The following is an 18,040-nucleotide window of genomic DNA, read 5'->3' on the forward strand; positions in this document are numbered from 1 at the left end:
TCCTTTTTTGTATTGAATTATACTAGTTCTAATAAACCGTTTCCGTGTTCTTTATCGCGTGTGCAGTGTCTCCCTTTTGTTTGCAGATACCTCCAGCTGAATCAGAAAAGAGCACGGGATGATTTTTAAAAATAATTTTCATTGCAGATCCCCATCTCAGAGTGGCTGCGTTGCAACACAGGCAAGCGAGCAGAGGACATCTACATTATAATGTAATACAGGCCAGGGTTGCTGCTGTGCAACCCTCTGCTGAATAGAACACAGAACAGTACAGCAGAGGAGTAGGCCCGTCTGTGGCAGCGATGATGCCAAATTAAACTAATCTCGTCTTCATGCATGTGGTCCATATGTTGGTCCATATATGTGTTGATGATGGCAGGGGTATCAGTCTTAATGCCCCTTACAGACGCTATTGAACCTGTCTCCACCATCACTCCTGGCAGCGCATTCAAGGCAACCACCATTCACTATATAAATAAAAACACCATTACCTGCAAATCTCTGAACTCTCCCCCCGTTCATCTTTAACGCATGCTCTCTAGTATTTGACATTTCTCGTTCGGTAGTTACGTGCCGTGTCCTATGGCATGCACGATCATGGTCTTTCCATGACCATGGTTTTACTTGGCAAGATCTTTTCTACTGAAGTGGTTTTCCATTGCCTTCTTCTGGGCGCTCTCTTTCCAAGACGGACGAACCCTGCCATCATGAACACACTTCAGCGCTTGTAGCGTTGGACCAATTGTTCAACAACAGGGACTCCCGCGTCGAAACTATTGGTCAGGGTAGAGCAGTGGTTGGAACCTCTTTTGGCATTCAAAGGGGGACATGACAATAGAGGATGACTAGAGGTTATTGTGGTAATCTCTGACCAGAACAATTGGGAGCTCTAGGACTTGGGGTTGGAAGAGGCAAGACAGCGCAGGGTTGTCTCCAACTCCTGATTCACTCTCAGATCGGGAGTGGAGACCAGTTAAAAGGTTCGAAGTGGCTCCCACAAGAGAAAAGAAGACTCTGCGAATACCAGACTACAGTCCTTGACCGGACGCTACGTCCTGCAGGAAGCCGTGCAGAGTCAATACGAGTTCAAACATGAGAATGGCAGTCTCACGAGCCGATAGGAGCTCACGGAGTCCAGTGACGTGGGCAGCCTTGGAGAATCTTTCACAACCACCCGACTGGTAGATTATGCATCAGATGGGGGCAGAACAGTGATTAAATCCACCAAGAGGTAGCACAAGGGGCAGTCAGGCACAGTCACCGGACAGAGCAGACCCGCAGGGCGCTGACGTTACTTCTTGTTTTGTACACACATGGGGCAGGCAGAGACGAAGCTGTGGACGGCCTGGGACATAGATGCATGCCCCCAAAATCGTCTTTTGATAAATGGCAGGATCCGTTAAATCCCTGTATGTCCAACCAGATGGAACCAGTGATCCCATTCCAATACTCTGGGGCGCACCGTGGCAGGGATAAACAGCCGGTTGGGCAGCCCTCACTGCCGGCTCTATTTCACAGATCATTCGAGGAGCAATGCACAAGCGAGGAAGGATGGGCTCCGGATTGGCATTGTCTTCTGAGAAGTCAAACTGGCGGGAGAAAACACCGATTTTTTGTATTTTTACTGCCAGGACGGTAGGCGAGGGTGAAATTAAACCGGGTGAAGGTTTAAAGGTCATTCTCAAGACATCGTCGGAGCACCCTCTGGATATGCTGGATGTCTTCCTGGTGAGAGTGGGAATAGATCGGAATACCCTCCAAATAGACGAAAGCAAACATATTCAACCTGTCCCTGAGCACATCTTTGACCGGGGTCTGAAAAACAGCAGGGGCGTTAACCAGACTAATCGGCATCCCGAGGTATACTTAGTGGCCAGTGGAGGTGTTGAAAGCTGTCTTCCACTCGTCCCGTTCTCGGATACGAACCAGGTTATAAGCATTGCGCAGATCTATCTTGGAAGATATGATTCCCCCAGAGAGGCAAACAGTGAAGAGAGCAGCGGTCTTCACTGAGATCTTGTTTACAGGCAGGGATGGAACTTGCCACACTTCTTTCTCGCAAAAAAAGGCCAGCCTCCGCTGGCGGGCTTGATGGACGGAGAAAGCTTAAGGTCAATCCCTCCTTGATGTATTCCTTCATGGTCACCACCTCAGGACGAGAGACGAAAAAGGATCGGCCCGGAGAGGACTAGTATAGGGTAAGAGGCCAATGGTCAGTGTGTGGAGGCAGAAAGCTCGACTTCTATTTAATGAAGGCATGAAGATATTTTCCTTCAATTGCTGAGCCGGATCTCTCCGTCTTTGACCTAGAGAGATATCACGAGGTTCCCGGCTGTCCCAGAATCAATAAATGCCTGAAACTCAGAGGCGTGGGACACTCACGATAAGGAAGCTGGGAGCATTATGCGATTAAGATGTTTGCCGGGAGATCTGATCCGTCAGATTTCCCCTTCCTGCTGACGGGTAGACTCTTTTACTGGGATACGAAGCCCCAGAAGTTTCTTGAATTGTCACAATAAAGGCGGGCACCTGTTCTCCTGCGCTGATCTAGTTCCTCCTGAGATAAGTACTTGCGCCCCACCTGCATAGATTCCTCTCCGGATTGATGCGGGAGAGGGTATGGACAAATGGTGATCTAAGGAGTAGGTAGCTCGGCGATTCTTCCTCTGTGCCACTTATTTTCCCAGTTGTCAATTCGATTTGCCAGTTTAATCAGTTCATCTAGACTGTCCTGCTTGTCACGCATTGGATGTCGTGCCGGACCCTTGCACTCAGTCCCCTACTTGTAGGCTGTGATGAGGGCTGTCTCATGCACACCATCTATCCCACAAACATACAGAAATTTACGGCGCAGTCCCAAACTGTCCCGATACCTTGGAGCATTTCTAGGAGTCAGTGGCAGCCTCCTGTCCCCGTACTTGAAGAGCTAGTACATCCTTGAACTCGATGACAAATTGCCAAAGTGGCTGGACTGCGGGGGAACGTTGAACAGGCTGAGTGAGGGTCCACGTAAGAGATCCACTAAGTCTGCGTGCATCATCACCGAACCGAACTGGTTAGGCTTGAAAAGTCATCTCACACTGGTTAATAAAATTCTTCCAGCCGCTGTTTCCGCCTAGTGGAGGAACACTCGGTTCTGATCCAGATGCGATTACGGGAGTCGGGGCATTGGTGGCCGGGGTTGATGAGGATCTGGAGAATTGTTGGCAGTGGGATTAACATGGCTAAAGGCTGTTGAAATACGGCAGCGAGCGTAGTACCGGTTGTCACCTGGTTCTCGCTGTCCGTAGTAAGAGGTTGAACCATAGCTGTGAGAGAAATAATCACTGCCACCTAACTCCGGAGGTGTGCGGTGAGTTGCTGATCTGTTGCTGCGAGGATTGTCACCTGTCCTTCCAGCTGGAACTGGGCTTACTGCTCTGAGAGAAGCTGTTGCGCTGGGTGAGATACGTCGGCCAACCCAAATTTTAATTTCTTCTTCACGAACTTCAGTCTGGACTACGTCTGCCGTCTGAGAGCATCTGACGCATTGCTTCAGAAACTTCTTCCAACGCAACTTCAACTGACTGTAACTTCTCTCCCATCTGACCAATGAACGTCAGGGGCAAAGTCAGCCGTTCTCTCTCTTTTGGGAGAACTCTCTCTCTCTCTCTCTCTCTCTCTCTCTCTCTCTCTCTCTCTCTCTCTCTCTCTCTCTCTCTCTCTCTCTCTCTCTCTCTCTCTCACACACACACACACACACACACACAAATTACTGGAGGAACTGAACAGGTCAGACAGGTAGCATTTTTGGAAACGATTAAATACTCGACCTTTTGGGCGGAGCACCTTCTTTAGGACTGGAAATGAAAGGGGAAAACGCCAGAATGAAAAATTGGGGGTAGGGGAAGGGAGAACCAACTAGAAGATGATAAGATGAAGACAGGTTGATTGGCAAGTTAGGACTGGGAAGAAAAAATCTGATAGGAAAGAAGAGGGCTGCATGGGCGAACTGTCCGAGAAAGGGAAGAAGGAGAGACACCATGGGGAGATGATAGGCCCGTGAAGAGAGTGGTGAACAAGAGAATAGAAAACTCTGCAGAAACAAACGGGAGAAAAACAATAAACGGTAGACCAACAGGGACATTAGCTAGAACTTTCAAACTGAAGCTCACGCCTATATTGCGATTTGGGAGTAGCAGTTTAATATGAAATCAATATCGTCCCTTAACAGTATCAGTCTAAGTGAGAGTGTTCTTTTCTGGAGACAGGAGGAGGGAGCGTAGACGTCGCTGTGCTTTTGGCCAGGTTTTGACAATGCTGAGACGAAAGGAAATGAGTTAAATACCGATAGAATGAAACACTGATTAGCCAGAACGTACTAACTCAATAGTGTGATTGCCGAATCCGCTCGGCAGCCCGCCTACGAGGGTGCGCAGACACCATGGCAGAATCTATGGCTTTGACAAATCATTCGGGCAAGAGGAGAATATTCCTTCGCATTACTGACTTCATTATTGTACACAGTGAACAGGATTCCCCGATTCTGCCGCGCTGTACACATGAGGAGAGTTTGATGGTTCTGGGCCTGTACTCGCTGGAATTTAGAAAAATGAAAGGGGAATATCATTGAAACCCGTCGAAATTTGAAAGGCCTGGACAGAGTGTATATGGAGCGGGTATTTCCTATAGTGGGGCAGGCTAGGACCAAAGGGCACAGGCTCACAATAGAGAGACATCCACTTAAAACTGAAATGAGGAAAAAATTCTTCAGCGAGAGTACGATGAATATGTGGAACTCATTGCCACAGACGTTTGTGCAGACCAAATAATCTTGTTTTACATTCACACCGATGTTCTTTAAGTCTCTGATAAAAGGCTCTACATTCAATATCTTCTGAAAAGTTACATATGTACTTGTTCTTTCCCCATGATACTGGCTTTCCCCACACTCGTGCAGACCTTTTAATAATTCATATCTTTTAAAAAAAGTGCGTGCATTTTGTCCAACCCCTTCATATCTTTCACGAGTTATGTTATACCATCCTCCCACTTGATCTATAATTAATTACCTTAAAACAATGGAACAAAATCGATGGGCTGAATGGTCTAATTCTGCTCCTAAATCTTACCGTCGTCGTTCTGCCCCAACTGCTGTACTCAACCCCTCGATAAATGGAAATATCTTCTCCCTGTTTATTGTGCCAAGGCTCTTCATGATGATGGTGATGATGATAATGATGATGATGATGATGAGATGGTGATGGTGATGATGATAACAATAATAAGTTCAATCGCCATAAGAAATTATCACTACAGAAAAAGAGTTGACCAGCGGAAAAGCATGATCCTCCATGGAAGATCCTCCACGATATGGGTAGAGTAGTTGTCGACAAGGAAGCACTGAACGCCAGGCTCCGAGTTGGCGACCTCTTCCCAGAAACAGGGATTCCCGTGTGGCAATACAGGACCAGGCGTTTAACAAAAAAAGTATCAAAATGCATAATAAAAGATTAACAAATTCAAGACGATAAATGCAGAAAATGTCAAGAGAAGCCAGAAACAATCCAACATGTTACATAATGCTGCAGTAGTTTAACTCAATCTGATTACTTACACAGGAACAATCTAGTGGAAAACATCATTCACCAACATCTTGCTTTAAAATACAAAGTCATAAAAGACATCATACCTTACTATAATGCAAGCTTGGTTCAGTTTTAGAGTCAGTGTCCTACAAATTATATTACGATCCATTATTTACTGATAGGACAATCCTTAACAACCATCCAGTTATAATATTACAGGATAAACAAGCTACAACAACTTACTTATTGGATATAGCCATTCTAACTTACCGAAATCAACGAGAAAAAACACTAGAAAAACGCTGTATTAAAAGAGGAAATTGAAGGTCTATGGAACACGAACGGGGTAAACATTGCCCCAACAGTAATATCTATTACTGGTAATAACCCCAAATTACTACACAATAACATTAAAGAATTAAGCCTACACAGCAATAGTTATTTAAATCTATCGAAAGCCACACAAATTCGCAATACACCGCCAGGAAAGAAATGCTAAGGCTTTCAAAGCCAAGGGTGGAACAGTGTGCTTCATGATCAATTCCTCGTATTGTACAAACGTGGCGGTGGGGTTCCAGTCCTGTTCACCAGACCTAGAGCACCGCACGATCAAATGCTGTCCATTTTACCTGCCGTATATTTTAGCAATCTTTTTGGTAGCGATCCACATCCCCCGTCAGGCCAATATCAAGCAGGCTCTAGATGTCCTGCGTGATGTAGTCAACAGACATGAAGCAACACTTCCTGATGCCTTCCTCATCGTTTTGATCGATCTATCAAATCACCTGTAGTACCAGAGGAACCAACACACTGGTCCATTGTTACAGTACCATCAAGAGCGCTTACTGTGCTATCCCACACCCACACTTAGGAAGGAGTGATCACCTGACTGCACTACTTCTTGAGTAAAGACCGAGACCGAATACCGGAGCACCAGTGGTGAAGACTAGAAAGGTATGGACAGGAGAGGAACAGGAATGTTTCTATCGGTGGACTGGACTGTATTCAGGGATTCAACTTTGAGTCTGAATGAGTACTCCATAGCTGTCACTGACTTCATTAAAACCTGTCCGTATGAGTGTGTGCTTAGGAGAACTTACACACATAAATCAAAAGCCGTGGATGACCCAGGAGGTTCGTAGTCTTTTGAAGACCAGAGCTGTGGCATTCATGCTGGATGCACGTCAACTCTGGCAAGGTTTGTAGGCCATTACTTTCTAGAAAGCGAAATTCAATAGCATGGATGACAATGATACTTCACTCTCAGAAGAAATCAATGTCATTTATACCCGATTTGAAAGGGAGAATATAACTACAGCTACGAGGATGCCTGCAGCACATGGTGACCCTGTGCTCCCAATCTTGGAGGCCGACGCCAGGTTTCTTTCAAGAGGTTGAACCCTCGCAAGGTGACAGACCCCAATGGAGTACCTGGAAAGGCTCTGAAAGCCTGTGCCAACTAATTGTCGGGTGTGTTCAAAGACATTTTCAATCACTCATTGCTACCGTCGGAAGTTCCCACCTGCTTCAAAAGGGTAGCGATTATCTCAGTGCCCAAGAAGAGTCAGGTGAGCTGCCTCAACGACTATCATCTAGTAGCACTAGCATCCACGGTGATGAAATGGCCTGACAGGTTGGTTATGGCTAAAATTAACTTATTCCTCAGCAAGGACCTGGGCCTATTGCAATTTGTCTATCACCACTATAAGTCTGCAGTGGGTGTGATCTCACTGTGCCATTCTAAATGATTTTTTTAAATCTGTTTTAGCCACTTCCTCTGGAGTCTCGCTCCATTGACCCACTACACACTGGAGGATGCAATTGACCTTTGGGTTTTCACTAAATCTTCTCCTCTTAGCATAAACCTGTCCGTCCTAGTTTTGGATTCTCCTACCCCGGGGAGAAGACTGTTATGATCCCCTTTATGAATGTCTTTCACAATTTTATTCATTTCGCTAAAGTCGCCGATCATTCTCCTATATTCCAAGGTCTGTCCTGGCGAACATCTGCTACACATCCGAGGCCTTATAGTTCTGGCAATATGCTGATAAATCTTTTCCATAAGCTCTTCATCAAGTTTTACCCTGCCTCTACTAAAAATTGGCAACCAAAACTGTATCCAAGAGAGTGCTCACCATCTGCCAGATAATGTCCTTCTCCTGTACTTTATTTTCACCACTCTGACTAACAGTGCCACAGCTTTAAACAAACTATCCGCTTGAATATCCAGGTCCCTCTGTTCTATTGCACCTCCTAGTGTCTCACCATTGTAAGTACACGTCTTACGGTCTCTTGACTCACCTCACAGTTAAATTCATTAAAATTCATTTCACACCCGTTGGCCAGCTTCATTAACATATGTTTTTATTAAAAAAAACTGTTCTGTTCTTTAAGAGGTCCTTTCCCGTCTAATAAGCCCGCTCCGGCTTACAAATATGTGCGTGACAAATTAATATACAAACCCGTAAACGCTGGAGGAACTCAGCAGGCCACTCAGCATCTATGGAAGAGAATCAACAGCCGACGTTTCGGGCTGAACCCTTCATTAGGACTAAGATGGAGAGTCCCGATGAATGTTTTCGACCCAAAACTTCGAGTTCCTCCAGCAGTTTGTAAACACAAAGTATGCTGCAGATGCTGGGGTCGAATCAACACGTACACCAAGCTGGAGGAAATCAGCAGGTCGGGCAGCATCTGTGGAAACGAGCAGCGTCATGGTCCGGTCCGTAAAATCCGCAATCCGGTTCGCGGCCCGGTCCATGTTCATTATTCCAGGTGTTCCGGGCTGCCCAGTTTCTGCTGAGGCAGCTGATTCTGGTTTGGGCTGGCCTCATAAGTAGCTTCAGGATTCAGCCTCTGGCTGCGTTCCGGCTGGATGACGTTGGCGACTGCTGACGGGGCTTGCTGGAAGGCGGTGGTGGTGCATGTGTGAATGTGGTTTGGAACTTGTTGAGGGAAAGAGAGTGGGGAAGGAGCGGGAATTGCTGGGAGGGGGTTGCCTGGGTCTGGCAATGGCAGACAAGGCGAGAGGAGGGGCTGAGGGAAAGAGAGTGGAGAAGGAGCAGGATAGGGATTTGGGATCAGAGGTAGGCAGCTGGGGAGAAATGGATTATTGTAAAGGGAGAAATAAAGGGAATAAGTGATAGTGAGGGGATGGATGAATTAAAACCGAGACAAAGGGAATAAAAGAATAAGAAATGACAGTGGAGAGAGTTCTGAAAGTGAGGAAGATGAACAAGTTCAGAGAGGAGGTGTTGTCATAATTAGGTTTAATGAGAAGGCGCAAGGACACATGAAGAAAATTAACCCGTTTGTGCTAACAACAACTCTGGCAAATAAGATAGGGGAAATTGTATTTGCAAAAGTCCTTAATGATGGCAATCTATTGGTAAGATTTGCAAATGAGGAACAACTTGAGATAGCACTCAAGCTAAAAGAGATAGGAAAATGCAAGGTGGAATATACAGGGAGGGTGGGAGCACGAAATGGTGGTTGTAAAAGAGTGATCACGGGTGTACCAATGAGTATAAACATGGAGGAGTTGAAGAGGAATATCAAAGGGGGGAATGTAATTAATGTTCTAAGACTGAAAACAACAAAGGAGGGAATGAAAAAGGAAAGTGAAACAGTATTGATTGAATTTGAAGAAGAAAGAGTGCCAAGGAAAGTGTTCCTGGGTTTCATGAGTTACCCAGTAAGAGTGTATGTGCCAAAGCCATTGAGGTGCTATAATTGTCAAAGGTTTGGACACATAGCTAAAAACTGTAAAAGGCAGAGGAGATGTGCTTGATGTGGGGATGATCATGAATATGGAAAGTGCGGAACAGGAGTGCAACCAAAATGCTGTAATTGTGGAGGAGCTCATCATGTGGCGTATAGTGGGTGTGAGGTTATGAGACGGGAGAATAAAATTCAAGAAATAAGAGTGAAAAGAAAGATCACTTATGCAGAAGCTGTAAGAATGTCAAGAGAACAGAATAATGCTCCTAATGACCAGAGAGCAATAGGGATGCAAGAGATGCAGCGAAGAGTAAATGACAGGATTTATGTGGGAAAAAAAGCTCTGGTAACATTCATTGCAGGAGTCATTAATAGTACGGCAGAGGTAAAGTCAAAAAGTGACAAAATTCAGCTGGTGGTCATAGCAGCAGTAAACCATTTAGGGTTAGTAGGACTGACATGTGAAGAAGTGAGGGAGAACCTCACTAATCAGTCAAGCCAGGAAGTGTCATAGGTTGGTTAGTACTCATTATGGTGATTCTTTTGCAATGGAATGCAAGGAGTTTACTGGCCAATGGCCAGGAATTTAAGGACTTTATTAAGGAAATGGTTGTAAAACCGGATGTAGTGTGTACTCAGGAACCAGCTTTAGACTTTGTGGTACATGGGTATACAATGATAAGGAAAGATAGAAATCTAGGGGGAGGAAGAGGTTGTGCTATGTTAATCAAGCAAGGTATACCGTATAGAGTACTGGAAAAAGGAGACGATCAGGAATACATAGTGGTGGAAATATGGGAGAGAGGGGAAGGAGTGGTTATAATTAACTACTACAATCCATGTAAAAGGTTGGATTTGGACAGCCTACTAAGGATACAAGGACAAAGTAGAGATAAAGTAGTGTGGTGTGCGGATTTCAATGCTCACAGCACAATATGGGGGGGGGGGGACCCGATTACTGATTCAAATGGAACGGTAATTGAAGATTTGATGGAAGAAAGGGATTTGGTATGTATGAATGATGGTAGAGGAACAAGGATAAACATAACAACAGGAACTGAGTCAGTATAAGATATTACATTAGTGTCTAATGTCTTGGCTGGCATCAGTAACTGGGGAGATTGTACTGCTTCAACAGTAGGCGGTGATCACTACCCAGTTTTATGTTCAGTGGGTGAAAGAGTTAAAATAAGACCAGGTGGGGGAGTCCCAAAGTGGGTGTTTGGAAAAGCAGATTGGGGTAAGTTCCAGAAGTTAAGTGAAGAAGCATTGACAAAGATTGACATTTCTGGAGATATAGATGAATTAAGCAGTCAGGTGACTTCAGTAATTATTATGGCAGCAGAAGGATCTATACCCAGGAGTAAAAATAGGATGAATAGAAAAATAGTGCCATGGTGGACAGAGGAATGTTGTCAGGCTGTAAAAAACAGAAATAGAGCATTCAGACTAGTTAAAAGAACCCATAATATGCAGCATTTGATTCAATATAAGAAGGCACAGGCAGCGGTGAGAAGAACTATACGTCAAGCTAAAAGGGCAAGTTGGCGGAGTTTTTGCAACAAAATAGGAAGAATAATGCCTGTGGGGGAGGTATGGGGAATGATTAAGAGGATGGGGGGAGATAGAAGGGATTGGGAGTATCCAGTAATGATATCTGAGGAGGAAACAGCAGTCTCCAGCAGGGATAAGGCTGAGATCATGGCCAAGTAATTTGTAAAGATACATAGTTCAGAAAATTTGTCTGAAGAAGGGAGAAGGAGAAGGGAAAGAACAATGAGTCAATACTCAGGTGTGTTAAACAGGAGGGAAGAAACAGATGATATAATTGATGATCCATTTACTTTGGCAGAAATGGTGAGAGCAATAAAGAGATCGAAACCAACCTCCCCAGGGAAAGATCTAATATGCTATGTTATGCTAAAAAATCTAGGAGAAGGAGCGCTCTTGAAGTTACTGCATTTTTATAACAGAGTGTTGGAGGAGGGAAGATTACCAAGTGCATGGAAAGAAGCAGTAGTAATTCCAATAAGGAAACCTGGCAAGGATCCGTCAAAACTCACTAGCTACAGACCAATAGCACTAACATCAAATATATGTAAGGTAATGGAAAGGATGATAACTGAAAGGTTAATTTAGCCAATTTGTTTTTCAACTCCCATTAGCCCTTTCAATCAGGCCGGCAGCCTATGGTCTGTGGGGGCAATGGAATGTCTGTTTAATACCCAGAGCCTTGCATAGTTGGGTATTAATCTTGCCCACAAAATGAGGGCCCTTGTCAGCTACATCTGGATCCGGTAACCCGAATCTGGGAATGATTTCTTCCAACAAAATAAGCACCACGGTATCGGCTTTGTTATCTGTGGTGGGATATGCTTCAATCCATCAGCTAAAAACATCAAGATTTACAAGACTTATAACAGTGCACGCGCGGTAATTCAATAAAATTTAGTTATGGCTGGCAGCAAAGGTTTCCTGGCAATGGGATATATCCCTTTGTGCATGGGGTGCCTTTTCCTGGATTACGTCCTTGGCATATCAGACATCGTCTGGCAACATTCTCTGCTACTCTCTCCAGGTACGGGGTCCACCATGATTCCAACCATTGCCTTACCATCCCCTCCTTGCCAAGATGAGTATTGGTATGTACAACATCTACAATAGAGTCCAGTACTGTTTCAGGTACATGCTGTTTATTAACAAGCTTGCGCTGTCAGTTGGCAAAGGGGTCTCTGCTCACCAAGTCTGTGAAATTCTGCAGCCAAGTGAGCCCAGAATTCTGTTTGGAGCTGCTGATATATATTGTTATCACATATTTTGATAAGAGTAGACTGAAAAGCTTCTCATAACACAAACAATTCTTTGTTAATCCATTATTCTCACAGAACGACTTGTCAAGCTACCAATAAGTCAACTGGGTTTTAACCCTTTCAATTCTGCATATAATTCCTCATTATCTCTTGAAGACTTTGTACAGAGACAGCTTCAAAGTGTTTCGTCTGAACAGGGGATTGATTTAAAATGTCAGGTGTGTGTGTGTGTGTGTGTGTGTGTGTGTGTGTGTGTGTGTGTGTGTGTGTGTGTGTGTGTGTGTGTGTGTGTGTGTGTGTGTGTGTGTGTGTGTGTGTGTGTGTGTGTATATACGCATGAGTGTGTTTGTGACTGTGTGTGTGTATATGCATACGCATGAGTGTGTTTGTGCGTGTGTGTCTGTCTGGCAGTCTGTCTGCGTGTGTGTCTGTTTCTGTAAGTGAGCGTGTGTGTGTGTGTGTTTGTGTGTGTGTGTATATGCATGAGTGTGTTTGTGACTGTGTGTGTGCGTGTGTGTGTATGTATACGCATGAGTGTGTTTGTGACTGTGTGTGCGCACGTCCGTATACGTGTGTCTATTGTATGTGTGTGTCTGTCTGGCAGTGTGTGTGTGTGTGTGTGTGTGTGTGTGTGTGTGGTGTGTGTGTGTGTGTGTGTGTGTGTGTGTGTGTGTGTATGTACGCATGAGTGTGTTTGTGACTGTGTGTGCGCACGTCCGTATACGTGTGTCTGTTGTATGTGTGTGTGTGTGTGTGTGTGTGTGTGTGTGTGTGTGTGTGTGTGTGTGTGTGTTCGTGTCATCAGAAAGATATAACTGAGCTTATATCTTTCAAATTCCTCTTTTACTTCACCTTATTTCTGGTATTCTTAACTTATTGATTTCTGTAATGTATGTGTGTTTAGGATGTTTATTGCATGTTTATTTTTAACATGTTTATCCTTTGTTATTAATGGATTCTCCTATCTATAATAACAGATCGGTCTCAGTATTATTATTTTCCTTTTCTATTTGCACAGTTTATTGCTATTTGCACATAGGCTTGCTTTCCATCTTGTGGTGTGAGGTCTTTCATTGATTCTATTATGTTTCTCCTACTGCGGTACACCGGCAAGAAAACGAATCTCAGGCTTCTGTATGGTGACATATATGCAATTTGATAATACATTTACTTTGATCTTTCAGCCTTGTAGTGGATGATCTACAGCAACGGAAGACCATGCACAGACACACAGTGGTCACTTTATTAGATGCAGGAGGTATCTAAGAAAGAGGTCACTGAGTGTTCGCTACAATGCAACAACATGTAACACACTCAGAAGGAGTATGACCCAAGACTCCATCTTAACTGATTGTTTAATGCCCCGGTCCAACAGGGACTAGTGGAGGAGTTATTCAGACAATCTCGAAAATAGAGTTCACTAGAGGTTATCTCTGGGTTTCTATTTGTGAAAGCTACGTGTTTCATTACACACTTATACTCCTAGAGGGCGGCATGGAACCCAACCCGGTTACTTCTGCGACTTAAATCTGTTTAATATTTTAATAATTCGGATGAACGGATATTTCAAGGCAAGTGTGAGGCGCATCCTGAACTTGGACTGGGTGACCACATAAATAAAGGAGTTCGTGCAGGAGCTTAAGTTCAGGAACATGTATCCGACGCGTCGGAAAATATATTCGGAGTCATTGTAATTGGTCCCTTTCACGTTATAGTACAGGAAGTTTATAACGTACAATGACCACAGAGTAACGAAACTACCAGAGATGGCAAACAAGAGAACAATAGACTTCCTTCTGCCTGCTATCTCTGGGTCGCTGCGGTTGCTTTGACCCCTCAGACCCTTGCGAAGTTGACTGGCCACCAGAATGTGTCTGACCGTCAAGGCATTGAACAGGAATATTAAGGCGAAGGGGAGCACCGGGGTGAGAGTCCTATCAAGCCAGACAAAAGCCAGCCATGCCGTCTCGGTGTAGATGCTTGGCTTTGGATTACAGTGCCAGGGTACCCCGTTGATGGTCATTCTAGGTACAATGGCGAAGTAGTAAGGGATATTTTTCAAGAAGAACAGAACGCCGGTTATCACGAGCACCGTCATTGCCGTTTGCTCGGTGCAATAGCTCGTTCTCAGCTTGGGGCAACCAATGGCGACGAACCTGTCGAAAGTGAAGTCCACCGTGAACCAGACTGAGAGGTCCAGCGCCGCGCGTTTGAGCACGCTCCGCACGCTGCACCCGGGGGTGAGATCCAGGAAGGTTCCCGGGAAGTAATACTCTTTGAGCCGCCACAGTATGACATCAGCCACCGCCAACAGCAGGTCCGACGCCGCCATCGCAGTGAGATAGCGAGTGGTGCAGGCAGAGAGGCCGCAATTTCCGCCGGACAGAATCAAAATCGCCGCTACATTTACTGCGAAAGAAGAAGAAGAAAAAAATTATAAAAGAGCACATAACAAAAGGACTGTATATTCACCTTATTCTAGATGTGCAGTAGAGAGCATCCGAACAAGCTGCATCATTGCATGGTACAGAAACTGCACAGCAGCGGGCAGGAAGGCTTTGCAATGGGTACTTAAAGTTCCCCAACACATCATTGGCACCGTCCTTCCAACCATCAAAGGCATATATACAGAAAGGTGCCGGAGAAAGTCCACTAACATCACACAGGGTCCCAACCACACTATGGTCCGGCTGGCCCTCCTCATTGACTCTTTGTCCCACTCCCATCAGAGAGGCTGCTACGCGGCATCCAGGCCAGGAGCTCCAGACTGAAAAGCAGTTACTTTCACCAAACAGTACGGCTATGAACACCTTCACCCACTTGCACCCCTCTCCACACTCTCGGGAGTCATGGTAGCGTAGCGGTTAGCGCGACGCTATTAGAGCTTGGGGCTTTCGAAGTTCGGTTGTTGGTGTCCTCTTTGCACGTCCTCCCCGTGGAATGGTTGGGCTTTCTTGAAGTGCTCTGGTTTCGTTCCATAGTCCGAAAACGTACCAGGTAGGTTACCTGGTCATTCTAAATTGTCCCGAGATTAAGTTACGATTAACACACACACAATGCTGGTGGAACGCAGCGGGCCAGGCAGCATCTATAGGAAGAAACACTGTCGACATTTCGGGCCGAGACCCTTCGTCAGGACTAACTGAAAGGTAAGATAGTAAGAGATTTGAAAGTAGGAGGGGGAGGGGGAAATGCGAAATGAGGGAGAAGTGCTTCTTTCTATAGATGCTGCCTGGCCTGCTGCGTTCCACCAGCATTTTGTGTGTGTTGCTTGAATTTCCAGTATCTGCAGATTTCCTCGTGTTTGCTTTTTAAGTTAGGATTAATTGGGGTTGTGCAATTGTTGGGGTGGCGTGGCTCGAAGTGCCAGAAGGGCATCGCTAAATAAATACAATATAAACAATACCTTATCATTTGCTGTCAGTGACTTTGTGTAAGATGCTCCCGTGTCTAATGTCTCTTTATGGACACATAATCAATCTATGTATATAAGCTACATTATGTATTTACATCCATTGTGTTCATTTCTTATTATGATTTTATGCTGTACCAGATCCGGAGTAACAACTATTTCGTTCTCCTTTACATTCCTAAACAATACAGAATTTATAGGTACAAAAGAAACGAGGATTGAGTTTGGCCGGAGGCAGACGACTTCATGCTGGGACAGATTTGGAACCCTGAGTAGGAGACGATCATTCCCGGAAAGTAGGTGGAATCACAGCCCTGGTATGGGACCGGTTCTAAGAAACCTTGCGAGTGGTGGACACATCAGACAAACAAATCCCCCAGCACCTCCCCATCGACTCCATCAACAGTTCTCGCTGCCTCAGGAACGTCGCCAACAAGATAAAGGACCACCCCTCCCCTCTGTCCCAGTACTTAATTTTTCTCTACTTCGTTATCTCTAACGTTTACAGAGATTTTATGTTTTTGCATTTTATTGTTGCTGCAGACCAACTAATTTCACCCCATCTTTACTCCTACAAAATCCTACCTTGGCGGCTCACTCTGGCATAGGAGTGACACAGGCCGAACATCAGCGAAGTACGGCGGAGATTCGTTCTCCTGCAGGTCTAACCTAGCCGTGAAGGCGATATTCCACCGGTATACTACTGGACTAGATCTAGTACTGGGATCGTGGCTAGCTAAGTCACGGAGGTAAGCATGCCTTTGCTACTTGGTAGGTTATGCCTCTTCAGGGAAAGGCTGCACCCAACGAGGACGCCGGTAGCAGGGCGTCTGATGGTGTCTGTGGCAGATGAATCCAAAAGGGTCAATGGTACAACCACCTTGGTGGCATGCGGAGGAACCAGAGTGCTGGTCAACGGATGGCAACACTAGACTAGTTCGTTGTCAGGGCGGGGCAGCGTCCTTATCCACTGAGTCTGTTACACACCTATGTACCATTTAGCATCAGATTTGGAAGCCCAGGGAGACTGTATGGTGGGGGCACGACAACGTCTGTCTGATTACTGTGCAAGGCATGTTGGAGTAGAGTTTCTGAATGGTGTGGCTGGCCTTGTGGCCCATAAACGTGCCTGCAGAGACTAAACTCTCAGCACAGTCAGCATCGAAATCGGTGGACAGCCGAAGAAGAAGAAGAAGGGTTCTTTAAGGTTGTTTTAGCCGTGTTCGGGGGTGGGGACGGGGGTAGGTTTGTGCAGCAGGGATAGCAGGGATAAGCTTCCACTTCCTATTAAATGTCCCACAAGCATGCATCGCATATAGGTCCTGACAGCCAAATGAAACTACTGGCCTTCACGTGTGGCTTTACTATTAACCCTGGAGGGTGTTTCTACTGACAGGAGAAGAAAGGGCAAATACGGCTTACTAGCGCCTGGAAACTAATTGTTTCCAGCAGACGGGGCTCGTCAGCCGTGGTTGGCAGCTCATCTGGACAAGAGGAACTCCGATCTCAAACCTGCGGCTATACACACTCATTGAAAAGACTCCGGGAAGAAACCACGAGGGTAATCCGGAGCTGGAGTCCCTAAGACCGTCCCACGTTGAGTTCAACGCTGACTGGTAATTCCCGCGACGCTGCTGGTACCTGTCTGTACAGTTTCAGCCGTTCCTTTGGATTCATCAGCTGCGTAGAGAGGTGGATCCTGCCGCAGGGCAACGACTCCATATCGTACTGCCATGGTTTGCGTAGCACGTACAGTTTTATGCAAAAGTCTTAGGCACATGTAAAACATTGCAAGTTGAAGATGCTTCAAAAATAAGTAAATGGAAATTTCCCAAGTATCAAAAAGTATTATAAGAGCAGTCAACAGTAGCAAAAATTAAATCAAATCAATATTTAGTGTGATCACGCTTTGCCTGTAAACCTGCACCAATTCCCTTAGGTACACTGTCGTGCAGTTGCATATGGCAACTGGCTGGTATGTTGTTCCAAACATCTTGGAGAACTTGCCATGCTGATTCTTGCCGAGGTACAAGAATTTATGACGTGAAGGTTAAAATGTCACATATGCCGCAGCATCATCTTTTTGTCTGGTAATCCTTCGCCCAGTTTAATTTCTTCTGCGCCCAGTTAATCATATTAACTGTTTCAGTTAGTCAGTTTAGTTCATTCAACTGATTACGTCATTGATCTGTTTGCTAGCAATGATGCACCGGGCTATATACCTACAAAGTAATCAATTTTTATTTGAAAACTGCTCTATGAATTAATATGCTAGTTCCTTTACCAAACCGCAAAAAAAAAAAAAATCCCTGTAATTCTTTTTCTTTTGGAAAATGAATGTTTGGAAATCTTTTCTATTCACACACTAATGCAGACGACAAAAATAAACATCTAAAATAAAATTTATATTAAAAATTTCTTTGTTGCCCAAGACTTTTGCACAGTAATGTGGACAGCTAGGACGCAGTAATCATGGTCGACCTCACCAACGGTGAGTCTCACTTATTACAGTTTTGTCCTTCACGTTATGC

General features: G+C 45.1%; 1 protein-coding gene across 1 annotated transcript; it reads right to left on the reverse strand.

Moving 5' to 3' along the window:
- Positions 1-13,607: 13,607 nt before the first annotated feature.
- Positions 13,608-17,244, reverse strand: LOC140715645 (probable G-protein coupled receptor 139). Its single transcript, XM_073028007.1, has 2 exons — positions 17,151-17,244; positions 13,608-14,506 (listed from the first exon to the last, which is right to left on the reverse strand). The coding sequence occupies exons 1-2, from the start codon at positions 17,242-17,244 to the stop codon at positions 13,608-13,610; spliced, it is 993 nt and encodes a 330-aa protein (XP_072884108.1).
- Between the last annotated feature and the right edge of the window lie 796 nt (positions 17,245-18,040).

This window comes from Hemitrygon akajei, chromosome 24 (assembly GCF_048418815.1).
Source record: "Hemitrygon akajei chromosome 24, sHemAka1.3, whole genome shotgun sequence".
Classification (NCBI taxonomy): Eukaryota; Metazoa; Chordata; class Chondrichthyes; order Myliobatiformes; family Dasyatidae; genus Hemitrygon; species Hemitrygon akajei.

What these genes read in the sequence shown, in the direction of transcription:
- LOC140715645 (XM_073028007.1), bottom strand. Translation starts at nt 17,244, where the DNA reads ATGGCAGTACGATATGGAGTCGTTGCCCTGCGGCAGGATCCACCTCTC. An exon ending in GGCTGAAACTGTACAGACAG is followed by an intron (nt 14,507 to 17,150) that starts GTACCAGCAGCG and finishes CTTCTTTCGCAG; the next exon opens with TAAATGTAGCGGCGATTTTG.